General features: G+C 40.3%; 1 protein-coding gene across 2 annotated transcripts in view; it reads right to left on the reverse strand.

Moving 5' to 3' along the window:
* bicc2 (bicaudal C homolog 2) overlaps positions 1-14,410 on the reverse strand; it is a 25,045-nt gene extending 10,635 nt beyond the window's left edge. The window contains exons 1-14 of one of the 2 annotated variants that reach the window (XM_047819248.1): positions 14,123-14,410; positions 9,195-9,241; positions 8,789-8,858; positions 7,136-7,215; positions 6,825-6,986; positions 5,077-5,130; positions 4,195-4,389; positions 3,728-3,997; positions 3,130-3,261; positions 1,115-1,334; positions 828-961; positions 457-590; positions 197-296; positions 24-63 (exon numbers count right to left, since the gene is read on the reverse strand). In XM_047819248.1, coding sequence (XP_047675204.1) covers positions 24-63; positions 197-296; positions 457-590; positions 828-961; positions 1,115-1,334; positions 3,130-3,261; positions 3,728-3,997; positions 4,195-4,389; positions 5,077-5,130; positions 6,825-6,986; positions 7,136-7,215; positions 8,789-8,858; positions 9,195-9,241; positions 14,123-14,396 — 1,912 coding nt within the window. In that variant the 5' untranslated portion in view covers positions 14,397-14,410. Of the gene's footprint in view, positions 1-23; positions 64-196; positions 297-456; positions 591-827; positions 962-1,114; positions 1,335-3,129; positions 3,262-3,727; positions 3,998-4,194; positions 4,390-5,076; positions 5,131-6,824; positions 6,987-7,135; positions 7,216-8,788; positions 8,859-9,194; positions 9,245-14,122 lie in introns of both variants that reach the window. The other variant, XM_027165131.2, reaches the window with a different exon arrangement.
* Between the last annotated feature and the right edge of the window lie 1,919 nt (positions 14,411-16,329).

Below are 16,329 nucleotides of genomic sequence, written 5' to 3' on the forward strand. Positions count from 1 at the left end.
AATGGATGTAAAGGATGACCAACCTTGAGTTGCTAGAAGCTTCTTCTTCTCATACTCATGTTTCTGTAAGAAATCCCACAACAACATCAGTGATCAGTGAGTTAGACAGGACCTTTTTTCACACTGTAATGACCCCTTATTCAGTCTGTTCCGAAATATTGGCACCCTTGGTAAAGATGCATACTTCTCATTTTACCTCATTATTTGTGTTTGACTCCAGAGAGGGAAAAATCCTAAGACTACAGCGTCTGTCTCTGTTTAAATACACACCATCCAGCTCCATCCTTAGAGACCTACTGCACACACACACACACACATAAAGTGCTTTTATGTACATTTTGTAGGCATATTGTTGGACTTCAACTCCCAACCATTCAGTCACCATACCGAACCCTATGCAGTGCTTGCCATGACAAGCTTACCTCTGAGGGGTGGTGGGATTTGAGAGTTTGATACCTGATAGCGTCTGAATGGCTGTTTCTTCTGACTGATCCAGCAGTCTTTACAGTAACCTCTTTGACCTCAGCGGCCTCTGGAGCCTGCATTCCTGTGCAAGCTGGGTTTGTCAACTGGTCCTCGTTCTCTGGGATCTGAAATCGTAACACAATCATTTTTCTCTGTAATAAGATGCCCAGACATTTGATAGAATGTGCATAATGTGCATAATTACTGCTTGATTGCTCACAAAATGACCAGACTGTGAATATCCTAGAGGAATTATCTACACAATTTGGTTTTTACAGATGGTCAAATTTTGTCCACTTTTGTATCCACATTAAATTCCAATTAAGGCTTTAGTATAGATAAGTGCATCTAATTATTCACACCTTCTCTAATTTGGTGTCTGTCCCCCTCAGTCCCATTCGGCCCTCCTCTGCAGGAGCAGCCAATCCAGGAGGCGGAGAAGGGCGTGTCTTCACAGGGGAGGGATTTGAAGCTGAATCGGGTGTAGTGACACTGCCTGGGCATCCGAGGTTAAAGAAAGTGAGTGTAATAGATAAAATACTGTTCCTTAGCATCACACACACACACACACACACACACACACACACACACACACACACACACACACACACACACACACACACACACACACACACACACAGACACGCACCTGTATCGTTGACATGCAGCTGCTGCATTAGCATGTTTAGCCAGTAGTTTGTGATTCCACTGTTGGCCAGCAGGGGGTCTGTTGAGCACTTTGGTACTGTAGTAACTTCACATGAGTTCTTTGTTGCCATGGAGACCTCACAGGACTCAAGGCCTAGCAGGAGTCTTCTGGCCTCATACAGATTGGCTATGTTTCTCTCCAAACCCTTCACCACCACAGACTGAGTAACACACAAATTATTTACGTTTGCACATCAAACTGCAAAACCAGTCTAAAGCTTCTGTATTATACTTTAATCTAATGGAGAAAGTTAAGTATAATGTACAAAACTATCTAGAGTATATTGTTTAATGGTATTTTCAGCCCTGACATCAAGGTAGAAGTGGTCTTCAGCTGGTCCTGGATTCAGGGTAAAGTCTTGGGGGACTGAATTAAATGTGCAATAACATTGTTTGATCATAGTATGTTGGTTAATAAAACTGGGTTATATTTAGTCATAGACATGAAAGATATAGGTTCATCTAGATTCTGAATGCTCGTGGCTAATGCTCAAAGAAAGACACTTGAGTATAAAAATACCTTACTAAATTATTTTATTCGTAGAAAACCCATTGCTAAACATCTTAAAATAACTTACATAATTAAAATAACAAACACTGACAAAATCCTTCAGTGTATATGCAGTAGATTGAGATCATATTTATTGCTATTAAGTGCTATACTGTAGAAATAATTGAATTGAATTAAGTGATTGATGTTCAGTGTACAATAGAGTCCTCAAACATGGAAGAAAGTTCATCAACTAAAATAATGTTGTTGTTTTTTATTAAATGCATGAAATAAGTAAATACGGTTAACATGAGCTCAAGATATTTTTATTTTTTGTATTTTTTCAACATAAAATACATAAGTAATACTTTGACATGGTTGCTAACAAGGAACTAAAAGTAGTAGGGAACGTAGACGTCATCATGCCGAACAGGAGACTCGTCTACTACAGCCTCATTGTGTTTATACTCAAACTCTCGCAAACTATTCCATCTTAAACTTTTCATTTATTCAGATTGACTTACAAAAATAGCACAGTGGATCCTTATCAGGGAACATGTTTTGCAATATAGATTGAACGAGGTGAAGCTTAGTGGCGGTGAGGTTGAAGTCATGTGACTATGAGTGGTGTAGTTTGTTTACAGCCAAACATTAGCATTTTGCTTCTGAATATTGTATTAATGTTCGGTATTCATAAAAATTGTGCTCATTTGCATCTTTCTCTTGATGAACAAAACATATAAGAATCATAAACTTGTTAGTCACAGAGCTTAATTTATACAAGGCTCCAAAATGCAATGGAAAAACTAGCTACTAGCTTTTTTGTCAAGGGAACCAGGGGGATACTAACTTTCGGATAGGCCTATAAAAAGACCTCATTTCTGCAGCACTCTATACTTGCAGTGTGAAAATAAATAACAGTGCTGTAAAGCCAAGACTCGGTCATGCAAAAAGCGACTCATCTCTGCCATCTTGCCAATTAGTTCTGTATTATTTCCCAAAAAAGTTAAGTCAAGTAGTTCATTTACTGCTTATGTTTTTATTTTAATTTTCAGTTTATCCTTATTTATATAGTTGTGAAGGTTCATCAAACTGAATATTAGGTCTTGAAAAATGTCTAAATTAAGTATTTTGAATTTTTCAAATGATAATCTAGTCATCATAAATTATACACTTTGTTATAAAGTATGGATGTTATTAAATTACTATTAGAGACAAGACTCTCTTTCATTATCAAATCAAACATGGAGAGCGATTCGTGGGAAACTATCCAGTGTTTAAATCTCTATCATGTGTCTTGTGAAGTGATAAGATCCTTGTTGTTGTGAATTGTGAGATCGCTATTGATAAAAAACTAACCCACATATCTTCTGGATTATACTCCACAAAGGCAAACTGTGAATAGAAAGGCAGAGCCTCTATGTTGAGATGGACTGACTCATGAGAGGATGATGAAGGTGTAGTACCTTAGCAGCCTGTTTAGCCTTTGGTTTGACACTGATGAAGACTCCGAGACTCTGCATCATCTGTGCAAGTTTGCGGGGGTCGGACTCACCCTCATCCTTCATCTCGAACATGAGACACACCGGCAGACACTCCTGCACAGAGACACAGAGAGAATCAAGACACACATACTGTAATGACCACAGAGGACAGGAAAAGCTCCCTTCATGGTTGTGTACTATTTAAAAGGAAGCAAAAATGTTAGCAAATTTGCATATTGAAATTCAAAACAAAATTAATCTTATGGGTTCTATAAGTATTTATAATAGTAATACTCTTATTTAGGTAAAATACAAACAATTTCAAGTTCAAATGTTTATTAAAAATTCATAAATGATAAAAAAAAATATTTTTGAGAAATACAGAAACAAATGGTCATGTTTAATACTCTTGTCTGCATTTCATAATAGAAATGATAATAATAATAACAATGACAATAATAATAATAATAACAATGACAATAATAATAATAATAATAATAATAATAATAATAATAATAATAATAATACATGAATAAACACACGCACACACACGAACGCACGCACACATACACACACTCACCATGAGTTGCTGTCTTGCGAGACACACTCCATCAGCAGTGCCCTGGATGAGAAGAGAGGGTGTGTGTTGAGGAGCGGTGAGGTCAGGCAGAACGATCTGTGTGTGTGTTTGATGCATGACGTTGAGGAAGTTGGCTCCATTCTGGCCAAGCAGGAAGAGGTGCTGCTGAGACGTCACATCCAGCTGAGTGCTAACCATGACACCGGTTACCCCAGAAACCACCGGCGCCTCATGGCCCAGGAGCAGCTCCATCAGGATGCAGGTGGCCTTCTACAGGGCCAAAGGTTATGTATTATCTTGTTAGCTTGTTTGTTTAAAACTAATAATAATTTTGCAGCGTTTCTGAATTAAACCTTGTGTGTGTGTGTGTGTGTGTGTGTGTGTGTGTGTGTGTGTGTGTGTGTGTGTGTGTGTGTGTGTGTGTGTGTGTGTGTGTGTGTGTGTGTGTGTGTGTGTGTGTGTATTACCTTCACAGCAGCACAGTTTCCTTGCAGGCCTCGGACCACACAGGTAGAACAGTAGAGTTTGGGTTGTGCTCTGAATGTCACACTCACTCCAAAAGTCTGTGCTACATGCTGAATCAGTGGTGAGCTCGCGTCTGTAACAACCCCACCCATGAGGGTCAGCGGCAGGTCAAAGGTCAAAACTAATGGTTGCAGATCCTAAAGGTCACAGTGAGAGGGAAAATAGAACTTACACAATTTCAAAGCTATTTTCTGTGTTTTTATTATTCAAAACATTTCATAATTGTCATGAACCTGCATCAGATCACAAGGTCAAGAGGCAGGAAACATCAAATACGGCACCAGATCAACTTCAAAATTCTCTAAAGAAAGGAACATTACACTATACACATCTCATAATTGTCAGTAACTAGAGGATTTCAAAATTTTGTGCATCTTGTGAATTTTTTGTGCTTTTTTTGTGCAGAAAATCAGTACTCGAAAAGTAAAAAGTTTTTTACTCGAATCAGTAAAAAAAGCATAGACTTTTTTTTCTTTAAATGCTACCAGTGAAGTCAAGTATGTAATTATATTGTACTCATGTTCCACACACTCCATTAACCAAATCTACCAAAACTTGGTTCATTCATTCATTCATTCATTTTTTTTATCTCAGGTCACGAGGAGCCTGTGCCTATCTCAGGTGTCATCGGGCATCATGGCAGGATACACCCTGGACAAAGTGCCAACCCATCGCAGGGCACACACACTCTCTCATTCACTCACGCACTCCAAAACTTGTCTATTTAAAAAATTCCAAACTTTTCTGAATATCACTGAGTTTGCTTGACTGATGTCTGTGAAAACAGTAAAAAGGTTTACACTTCAAATGCACATGAAACTGACTCTTATGTGTCTTCTTGCCGATTCAACACCCTGCACCGGTCCAGCAATTGACACCTGTCGAGAAACACAAAAACAACACAAAAACGATTTAACGTTTCAGATGCAGAAACACTTTTCATCTAAATACCTAAATTTGGCTTTTTTTTTTTTTTAGTATCTTATTACTGTATACATGTGTGTGATTGCACTTCCTTCATTATCTAGGAAATACAACATGCTGTTATTGTAAAAAATAAATAAATAAATAAAATTGTGAAAAAAAAATTGGGGTGAATTATTGTTACCCTGATATTTAATATGAAATTTAATATTTTAAAATTTAATATTTAGCACTTTTGGAGTGTTTTATTCCTCTTAAAACTATTTGCATATGAGTATAATGTTGAATATTTATTTTAAAAATGCCACATCATACTTGTAAATGTAATTACATTTAATGTTACTATTTGTAGTTACATTTAATGTTGTGGTACAAGTTCCTGTTAATTATATTACACCTAAAACATTCCTCTATAAGTTAGGTAAAAACAGAAATAGTTAAGAGAATAGTGAATACATTCATATGAGTGTAAGTTGTTACTATAGAAACTATATAATATAAAATATTATCCATCCATCCATCCATCTTCCCTACAGCGTATCTGAGAAATCTGAGAAGTCAAATTTCTCTTTGCCCATGATGTCTTGCACATTCATTCAATTGCTGTTTTGCACAACTCATTATAATACCTCATATATAACTGCTGCTATTATATTTGTCACGGTTGTGACACGGTGAGACAAAAAGGCGAGTGAGGATCCAAGTGCAGTTGAAGATTTAATGACAAAACAGATAAGCAGGCAAAACAGGCTATAACATAGAGTGGAAGTGGAACAGGAACAGGAACAGGAACAGGAACAGGCCACATAACACACCAACACCAACAACGACCAACACCAGGGAAATGAACAGACAGAGTAAATATAGTAGACAGGAGCCAATCACAACGCAGAGATAATCAGAGACAAAGACAAGACACCTGGGGAAGAGACGGAATGTAATTAGTGTCCATGGTGAGCAATGAGTGGGCGGAGCAAACAATTAACATCAGGGAGAGATGGCAGACAGAAACAAGGGGAAAACACAGACAGACACGTTACAATATTAAGTGTTTGTTCAAGTATTTTTGTACATGTACTGTAGAACATACACTCTGTTCTGAACTGCTTTTGTGTATTGTCTTCTGTGTAATGTCTTGTAGTGTTTTGTGTTGTTTGTTTGCACTGTTTTTTTTCTTGCATTGTTTGCACCAGGTTGCACAGATGCACTTTATGTGGCTCGGACTAACTTACTAACTCTTTGTTATACTGTATGTAGCACCATAGTCCTGAAGAAACATTGTCTTGGGTCAAGGACACACCAAGGCCAATGTAGAGATGTCAGTCAGCCTTAACGGCATGTACAGTATTTAGACTGTTAACTATGTTCACATTTCTGCCGTTTGGCAGATGACCCGATCCAGAGCGACTTACATTTATTCATTTATTTAATTTACAAAGCTGAGCATTTGAGGGTTAAGGGCCTTACACAGGGCCCGAACGGTGGCAGCTTGGTGGCCCTGGGATTCGAGCTTACTTCCTTCTGATCAGTAGTCCAACACCTTAACCACTGAACTACTTGACCCTCCACTGCTAAGTCATCATGTCCAAAGTAATGTATCACAATTATCACATTAATAATAACTTGTATATGTTTAATGCTCTCAAACCTGGTTGCTTTTCTCTCCAGTTGCACTGTGGCGATTAGAGTCCGGGAAATGGATGTGACAAGAAGAATCCTCCATGACTTTTTTGATATTTCCTCCCCCTTTTCCGATCACATGAGAGTGTTCAGTATGAGTGACATCCATCTTCAGGGTGACTTTATTAACCTAAAGACAGTTTGAGAATAGGAGAAAGAAAACCATACTATAAAACAGCATAACAACCACACACACTCAAAAAGAGAGAGAGAGAGAGAGAGAGAGAGAGAGAGAGAGAGAGAGAGAGAGAGAGAGAGAGAGAGGGTCACACATCTTACGTTTGTCTCTAGAACTTCCAGAATTTTCTGCTTGGCCTCCAGGACGTCATCTCGCTTTCCTTCCACTTTTACATGTGGATCTGTGACACACATCCAATCAGAATAACAGAATAATAACAGTTGCAGTTATTCTCCAATGTGGTTTGTGTCAATATTTTTCTAAATGAGATATTTGTCCCTTATTTTTATTGTTTCCCAACATGAATAGCACAATTTTGATTTTCAAATTAAAACACGGTTCCAGTCTCAATGTGTAAATATGAGTACTTTAAGAGCTTTGAAAAGTTTCTTACAGTTGTAATTACAACTGTTTCAGGTTTTGCACTGCTCATACTTTATGAGGGGTTAACAATTACTCCTGGCTTTTCATAAACTCACATACCTGGAATGATTAAATGAGTGGAAAATATGAAAGAAAACACGGTTTGGGTATTTAGCTAATATTGACTGGATGGATCGTTATTCAATTCGCTGACCGTCTGGACTGGGGCTGAAATAGCTGAGAGATGGGTCTGCTTTGGGACACTTGTTGAGGACTGGGGAGGAGCAGTGCTTGTGGAGGGTAAACTGGAATTAACTGGAATTATGTGCTAGCATCAGAGACACTGGCAGCGCTAGTAGTATTGCTTTATATGTTTAAAACTATACATTGCACAATGCATCAAGCTGTAACTGTAGTCAAATAAACCTTATCAAATTTAATGTTGGTCAGATAATGAGATTTGTTAGCTGCTGCATGGAAATTACAAAGTGGGAAAAGTAGGTAACCTTTAAAAAAAAAATCAGTACAGAGCTACAGCGTGTTGAACTATAAATTGCGTGAGGTGAGTGCTGTAAAAGTTTTCTGTGCTATGGGTGGGGGGGGGCTTAGGCTTTGTGCGGGGCTCCAACAAACAGATCATTATCCATTGGATCTAGGCTGCCCATTAAATCATAAGTTAGAAATCATGCTGCTATTTTTTTTGTGTTATTTTACTTCTTTGGCTAAAATAAATAAGCAAAAAGCTTTTATTGGGTGGGCAAGACCCAAATTTAGTTTGGATAAACCCACTTCTGCCGTGGGTTTAGTGCAGTGTAAAAAAAAATAAAATAAAATCATAAGCCTATCTTAAATCTGAAATTTGTTTGAAAAATGCTCAAATAACTGCCCTTACTGTATCTAAAGTAGAGTAAGACAACTTCAAGCTTAAAATGAGAAAATATTTAGAAATAGGGTTTGTAGAGAATTATTAGTATACATTGCACAGATTCAAAATATTTGTATTTGCTATCACTTTATAATTTTTTTTCTCAGTGAAAGCCTATATTTAATGTGTAGCAATATTTCTTTAAAAAAAGTAGAATTACTGTATCAGTTTGATTTGATCCATCTGAATTCTAGTGTGTAGAATTTCTTAGAATTTGTTCATCATTTATCAAAATGGCAAATCACATCGATAAACTACACTGTTAATATTTAGGCTGTAATGTTAAGAAGAAGCTTGTTATTTCAATTACATATGAAAAAATACTTTGGTTTGTTTTTTTGCTGGAAATTAAATTTGACAGTATTTTCTTTAATCTAGAAAGGACCAATCCTTCGAAATCTGACCTACAATCTAGCAGATATATGTTTCATCTCTTCTCAGAGCCATGAGATCACCTTCATCTCACCTTTCTTGGACTTAGCGCCAATCTTCAGTTTTGATGGCCATTTCACCTGAGTATTAGTTTCCCTCATAACCTGGTGAAACAGACGTGTGAGTGTGACAATGTGTGTGTAAACAGACAGTTGTAAAAAGACAGTACTTGTCAGAAGGAGCTGTGTGTGAGAATCCAAGAGAAGAAAGACAGATGTGTGGGAAAGGAAGGCAATCTAAATAGTGACAATACACTGTTAACATCTCAAAGCAGTACATTATTAGTCTGGGGGAAAAAACACAATCAGGCATTTACACAAAAATGCATCAAAAAAATGCATCAAGTGTACGACTGATCTATGGAAATGTTTACAGAATCCTACAATTTTTAATTCACGCAAGCTTCCTATCGGCTGTTACAGGATCCCAGGTTCTCTCACCTTCTCGAAGAACTCCTCTCCTCTCAAGCCTGTTCCATCTGTAGGACCTACTGTACAGGAACACAAACAGGGAAATCTGTGTGTAAGATGTGTGCTTTAAATGAAAAAGAGAATGAATGAATATATTCCTAATCAAACAAACATGACTGTAGTCTCTACGTCATTAAATCTAGGTTGAAGGGATTTATCAAAAGCCATTAGGGATTTCCATTAGAAATCATTTATCTATAGATCCTCTAAGGAGAAATCACACGTGTTTCAGATGTTTATCTTTATATGAGATTATATGAGTAATATGTGATTGCAGATGTGCTGTATGATGCTGCGTTTCAGCGCCACATGCCCTGAAATTGGACAAATGAATTCCAGTAAATATGTGACATCATGTCAATAATTTCAAACCAGAGAACATGATTTATGTGTGAAAAACTACCCCGGGGAAATCAATGAAGAATATACAATAAATAAAATGAACCACATGTGGAACGTCCCTATGTGTTAAATAAAATGGTATTATTGTTGTTGTTGTTGTTGTTGTTGTTGTTGTTGTTGTTGTTGTTGTTGTTGTCTGATGCCTTAGTTCTGCTTGGAGTCTCCTAACTCATGAGATTGTTGTGGAAAGTACAACTGAGATACAACGAAGATGATTCTGAACTGCAGTTACGATATCAAACAGTTTTGCACTCAATTCTGAGTACTGATAGACTTCATGCTATACCTAGTATGAATCTCAGTGTTACACATTTTGATCATAAACTACACAGTTATAGAATGGAAATAATATAGAACTATAGAACTGAGATTCTGAGATGAGTCTCAAGGATTTTTTTTTTGGTTTGCTCATTAGAGATATATTTAAATCTAAATGCTATATCCATCCATAAATCCATATTCTACCGCTTATCTGGGGCCGGGTCACGGGGGCAGCAGTCTAAGCAGGGATGCCCAGACTTCCCTCTCCCCAGACACTTCCTCCAGCTCTTCCAGGGGAATACTGAGGCGTTCCCAGGCCAGCCGAGAGACATAGTCCCTCCAGCGTGTCCTGGGTCTTCCCCGGGGCCTCCTCCCAGTTGGACATGCCCGGAACACCTCCTCAGGGAGGTGTCCAGAAGGCATCCAAAACAGATGTCCGAGCCACCTCAGCTGACTCCTCTCGATGTGGAGGAGCAGCGGCTCTACTCTGAGCTCCTCCCGAGTGACCGAGCTCCTCACCCTATCTCTAAGGGAGCGCCCAGCCACCCTGCAGAGGAAACTCATTTCGGCCGCCTGTATCTGGGATCTCGTCCTTTCGGTCATGACCCAAAGCTCATGACCATAGGTGAGGGTAGGAACGTAGATCGGCCGGTAAATAGAGAGCTTCGCCTTGTGGCTCAGCTCTTTCTTCACCACAACAGATAGGTATATCGACCGCATCACTGCAGAAGATACACCAATCCGCCTGTCGATCTCCTGCTCCATCCTTCCCTCACTCGTGAACGAGACCCCAAGATACTTAAACTAATCTTTGAGGCAGAAGCTCCTCACCAACCTGAAGGGGACAAGCCACCCTTTTCCGACTGAGAACCATGGCCTCGGACTTGGAGGTGCTGATTCTCATCCCCGCCGCTTCGCACTCGGCTGCAAATCGTCCCAGTGCACGCTGAAGGTCCTGGTTTGAGGAAGCCAGCAGGACAATATCATCTGCAAAAAGCAGAGACGAAATCCTGTGGTCCCAAAACCGGACTACCTCCGGCCCCATACTGCGCCTAGAAATCCTGTCCATATAAGTAATGAACAGGACCGGTGACAAAGGGCAGCCCTGCCGGAGTCCAACATGCACCGGGAACAAGTCTGACTTACACCCGGCAATGCGAACCAAACTCCTGCTCCGGTCATATAGGGACCGGACTGCCCTTAACAGAGGGCCCCGGACCCCATACTCCCAGAGCACCCCCCACAGGTCATCACGAGGGACACAGTCGAAAGCTGTCTCCAGATCCACAAAACACATGTGAACTGGTTGGGCAAACTCCCATGAACCCTCCAGCAACCTGGCAAGGGTATAGAGATGGTCCAGTGTTCCACGACCGGGACGAAACCCGCATTGTTCCTCCTGAATCCGAGGTTCGACTATCGGCCGAATTCTCCTCTCCAGTACATTGGCATAGACTTTTCTGGGGAGGCTGAGGAGTGTGATCTCCCTATAGTTGGAACACACCCTCCAGTCCCCCTTCTTAAACAGAGGGACCACCACCCCAGTCTGCCAGTCCAGAGGCACTGTTCCCAACCTCCACGCAATGTTGCAGAGGTGTGTCAACCAAGACAGCCCCACAACATCCAGAGACTTGAGGTACTCAGGGCGGATCTCATCCACCCCCAGTGCCTTGCCACTGAGGAGCTTCTCAACTACCTCAGTGATCTCAGCTTGGGGAATCGACGAGTCCACAACTGAGCCCCCGCCCTCTGCTTCCTCAGTGGAAGACATGTCGGTGGGGTTGAGGAGAACCTCGAAGTATTCCTTCCACCGTCCGAGGATGTCCCCAGTCGAAGTCAGCAGATTCCCACTCCCACTGTAAACAGTGTGGGCAGGGCACTGCTTACCCCTCCTGAGGCGCCGGACGGTTTGCCAGAATTTCTTCGAGGCCAACCGATAGTCCTTCTCCATGGCCTCACCGAACTCCTCCCAGACCCGAGTTTTTGCCTCCGTAACCACCCGGGCTGAAGCTCACTTGGCCCTTCGGTACCTATCAGCTGCCTCTGGAGTCCCCGGAGCCAACCAGGCTCGATAGGACTCCTTCTTCAGCTTGACGGCATCCCTTACTTCCAGGGTCCACCACCGGGTTCGGGGATTGCCACCACGACAGGCACCAGAGACCTTACGGCCACAGCTCCGAGCGGCCGCGTCGACAATGGAGGTGGAGAACATGGTCCACTCGGACTCAATGTATCCAACCTCCCTCAGGATCTGGTTGAAGCTCTGCCGGAGGTGAGAGTTGAAGATCTCTCTGACCGCAGATTCTGTCAAACGTTCCCAGCAGACCCTCACAGTACGTTTGGGTCTGCCAAGTCTGTCCATAATGCTATATCCTAAATTTAAATATATCTGCAATGTGTCTACTGTTAAAAGTGCTAAGCAAATTAAATGGAATGTAATTAAATAGTGTAGTTTAATTAATATTGTTTAGTATGTGTTCCAACTTTATCAAATCTATAAATCATCATGCATGTATTTGTGGGAACAGATTTAGGCGCCATGTCATATTTTTGCCGTATTGTCCATCCCTAGTGAATTAAATGTTTCTTACCAAGCTTGAATCACTCAATCAGTGTAATGTCCTTAGTTCAAACTGAATCGAATTGTTCATGGTTTACAGTTTAAAGCTAGTTAAAAAATATATAGTAAACACTTAGTTAAGTTAATAATGTACTAAATACAAAAATTACTTGAAAAAAACTGAAATCGATTTTTGTGTGCTCTGAATTTTATTGGTTTGTGTAAGAGGGGCTCAAAAATCTCACTTAGGTCCTGTCTTAAGACCTTTTATTTCTTATAATGTGTGAATGTGTGTATACTGTGTTCTAGGATACAGTAAACTCATTTGTCTCAGCTGAGGTTGGTGATGTAGAGAAGAACAGAGACAACAGCACTAAGATTTAAACACAGAGTTTAAATAGCTGAACAGACGGAACATATGTGTGTGTTTGTGTGTCTGTGTGTAGAGGTTAAAGTTAAACACAATGAAAGGCCATGGTTATCTGCTGACATTTACAGGGTTAGAGTGAACATCCCTCTCTTTTCTTCTCCTCTGTCCTTATTGCCATGGGTTACGCTGCCCTGCCAGTAGGAATGGCCAGTTTGTGTGTGTGTGTGTGTGTGTGTGTGTGAGAGAGAGAGAGAGAGAGAGAGAGAGAGAGAGAGAGAGAGAGAGAGAGAGAGAGAGAGAGAGAGAGATCCAAAAGCCAATTCTGAGAAACAGCGTCAAGCAGCAAAGGCATTTAACTCACAACAATGCTGACGCAAACACCCCCCCCCCCCCACTACCACCACCACCACCAACAGCACGACTACCACCACACACACAGACAATCTGAGAAAAAGAAAACAGCTGATAAACCACAACATCCACTCGTTCTCCTCCCCGCCCTCCACTCAGAGAGTCACAGAGGCTAAGATAACATTCCTCTAGTGGTCCTGCTCAACATTCTGGGGATCAGCTTCACTCAAACTTTCATTGTTCTGGCAGGAACGCAGCTTTCCTCTCTGAATATCAAAGAGCAGCAGGGACGAGTGAATCGCAGCATGCGAGAACGAGCACTTCTCCAAACCCAACAGTCAGCAAGCTGCGTCTCGCCGATAACACTCTCTCTTTCTGAGGAAAAAACCTTGCCATCGCTGTGCCTGCACATGGCACATGGAGGAGCATGTAAACATCAGCATGAGCAGCGAACACACATCGGCATGTCTGACAAATCACTCATCCTGATTCTCAGCAGCATCACACAAGAGTGACTCTCATCTTACTCACTAACAGCCATCATTCTACAGACATCTCTTTCTGTTTTCCTCTTCTAATTTTTTAGACTTTATTTCCTTATATTCTTCCCTCTTATTTCTATCCTTTCATTTTTCTATCCTTTTTTTTACTTTATTTGTTTTTTATTCTATTCTTTTCTTTTCTTCTCTATTACTTTTTTCTTCTTTAACTTTTTTTTTCTTTATTTCTTACCTAATTGTTAATTCTGTCTGTTTGTTTGTCTGTCTGTCTTACTATCTTTTAATAAAGAACAGGCTAACAGGTTTCACATGAAACTAAGACTAAAATGCTCTCTCTCTCTCTCTCTCTCTCTCTCTCTCTCTCTCTCTCTCTCTCTCTCTCTCTCTCTCTCTCTCTCTCTCTCTCTCTCTCTCTCTCTCTCTCTCTCTCACACGCACACACTCCCTCTCTCACCGTAAAGCATGGTCTCCAGTTTCTTCCTGTCAATGCGGAATCTCTCCTCTATCCAGTCCGTGTCAGTTTGCTCAGAGTCATTTGGCTTTGACTCCATCCTGGAATTTCCTCCTTCCTCCTCCTCTTCCTCTTCCTCATCGTCATCCTGCTCGGTTTTGTCCTGAATCAGAACTTTCTTCTCTTGCTCAGGGTCTGAGCCCATGTTTTGATTCTGTTCAGGCCAGACACAGGACTTGGTATCAAGTTCCACAGGGTCCACAGAAGTGCCCTCCATGCTGGCTGGCTAGGTTTAAGTGTGTGTGCTGGAGGGAGCAAATGTGTGTATATACACACAGACACACAGACACACACACACACACACAAGTCAGCGTAACCATAGAAACGGGCAAAGGGGGGGTTTGGGGGTGGGGTAGAGTGGGGCAGAAGACCCATAACTCTTTACAGCATCACATACACACTCCTAAAACTTGCGTCTTCGCTCACAGAAAGAAAGGGGGAAAGTGTGTGCATGAGGGTGATGCACCAACACACCGACAGAGCCGAAACCACAAAAAGTAGGGATCAAATGTGAAAGAATTCTGTTGGTGAGATGCGTACTGTATATCTTATATTTTACCAAAACAACCAGAATACTTCATTATATTGGAGCTTAAAAATTGCATGCACAGTTTGTGTATTTGCCCTTTTTTCCAGTGCTTTATATTTTTTGACACTCAGTTGGACTTCATGAAGAGACACACAGCTGTCCAGCCTGCATGCAGAACTTATTGGACAAATAGTCCAATAGTGATGGAGCAAACAGCATTCCTGAGCTGAAAAAAGAGTGTGATGAAGAAACTGATGAAATACACACACACACACGCACACACACTAATATTTTTTTTTTAAATTGATTAATTTTTCACTTTTCCTTTACCTTTTATCACTTTTCCATTACCTATCTCCCGTCTTTTATCATATTTTCCTTTTTTTATTTTTTATTCTTCATTCCTTATTCCTTATTTTATTAGAAAGTAAAAAACAATTCTTTTCTCTTCTTTTGAATCTTTCCTGTTTTGCCTTCTTCTCTCCTTTTTACATTTCCTTTGCCTTATTGGTCTTTTCACTGGCTATTTTTTCCCTTTAAATTGTTCTTTTTTTTTGTCTTCCTTTCATGAATAAACTATGGTCCAACAACACAAGATGAAATGCTAATTGTATGTATATATGTATGTTTGTATTTATTTATTAAACTACTAAACTACAATGGCTAGTGAGCTAAATTCAAATAACGTCATAATAGTTACAGTCATGTAATAGTGTCACATGACTTTTATACCTGACTCCATGGCTATAGAGAGGCAGATCCTACATCTCTCCAGATTCATGCTTTCCTGACTAAAGCAATCAAAACAAATTCCTGCACCTGCTGCTCGACTTGGAGCTGATCACAGGAATGTGCTGTTTTCTTTTCTTCCCAAAAGTGAGGTGGTGAACTCGGGCTTTTAATAAAAAGAGCTACCCCACAGCCCCCGCACTGCCCCCACATTGCCCCCACACTGCCCCCTCAGCACCAACCCCACCACCACCGCCACCACCACCATTGCCACCAGCTTTCTGCAGAAGGGCTGTTAGTCCGAACTCAAGGGGGGAAGACAGGACTGTTACAGAGAGACCATTGAAATAATTACAAACTGAAGAGAAGAATAAGAAAGAAAGACAATCAAACAACACCACACTGTTTTGCTTGTTACCTGGCAACATTGTTTAGCAGCGAAGACAACGAGAAGGTCATAAAACTTGCGTTTTACTACAGTATATACCTTTCTTTCATCTGCATATGAAAAGCATTGTTTCTTGACATTCTTGACATTGTTAAATAAACCAAACCCAACAGTGGTTATTAAGCTGAAAAATCAACTGTTTCTAATACCTTTCACAGAGGGTTTCTTCGTCATCACCATCATCATCATCATCATCATCGTCTCACAATCTCTAACATATTTAATTTAATAACTCAGAAAATAATTTTGATTTCCATTTTCATTTTAATCTGTTTTTGGTTCCTTATGGTAATTTAGTTGGCTTTTATGTTATACATATACATACAGTACAGACCAAAAGTTTGGACACACTTTCTCATTCAAAGAGTTTTCTTTATTTTCATGACTATGAAAATTGTAGATTCACACTGAAGGCATCAAAACTATGAATTAACACATGTGGAA

This window comes from Tachysurus fulvidraco, chromosome 10 (genome assembly GCF_022655615.1).
Source record: "Tachysurus fulvidraco isolate hzauxx_2018 chromosome 10, HZAU_PFXX_2.0, whole genome shotgun sequence".
In the NCBI taxonomy this organism is placed as follows: domain Eukaryota; kingdom Metazoa; phylum Chordata; class Actinopteri; order Siluriformes; family Bagridae; genus Tachysurus; species Tachysurus fulvidraco.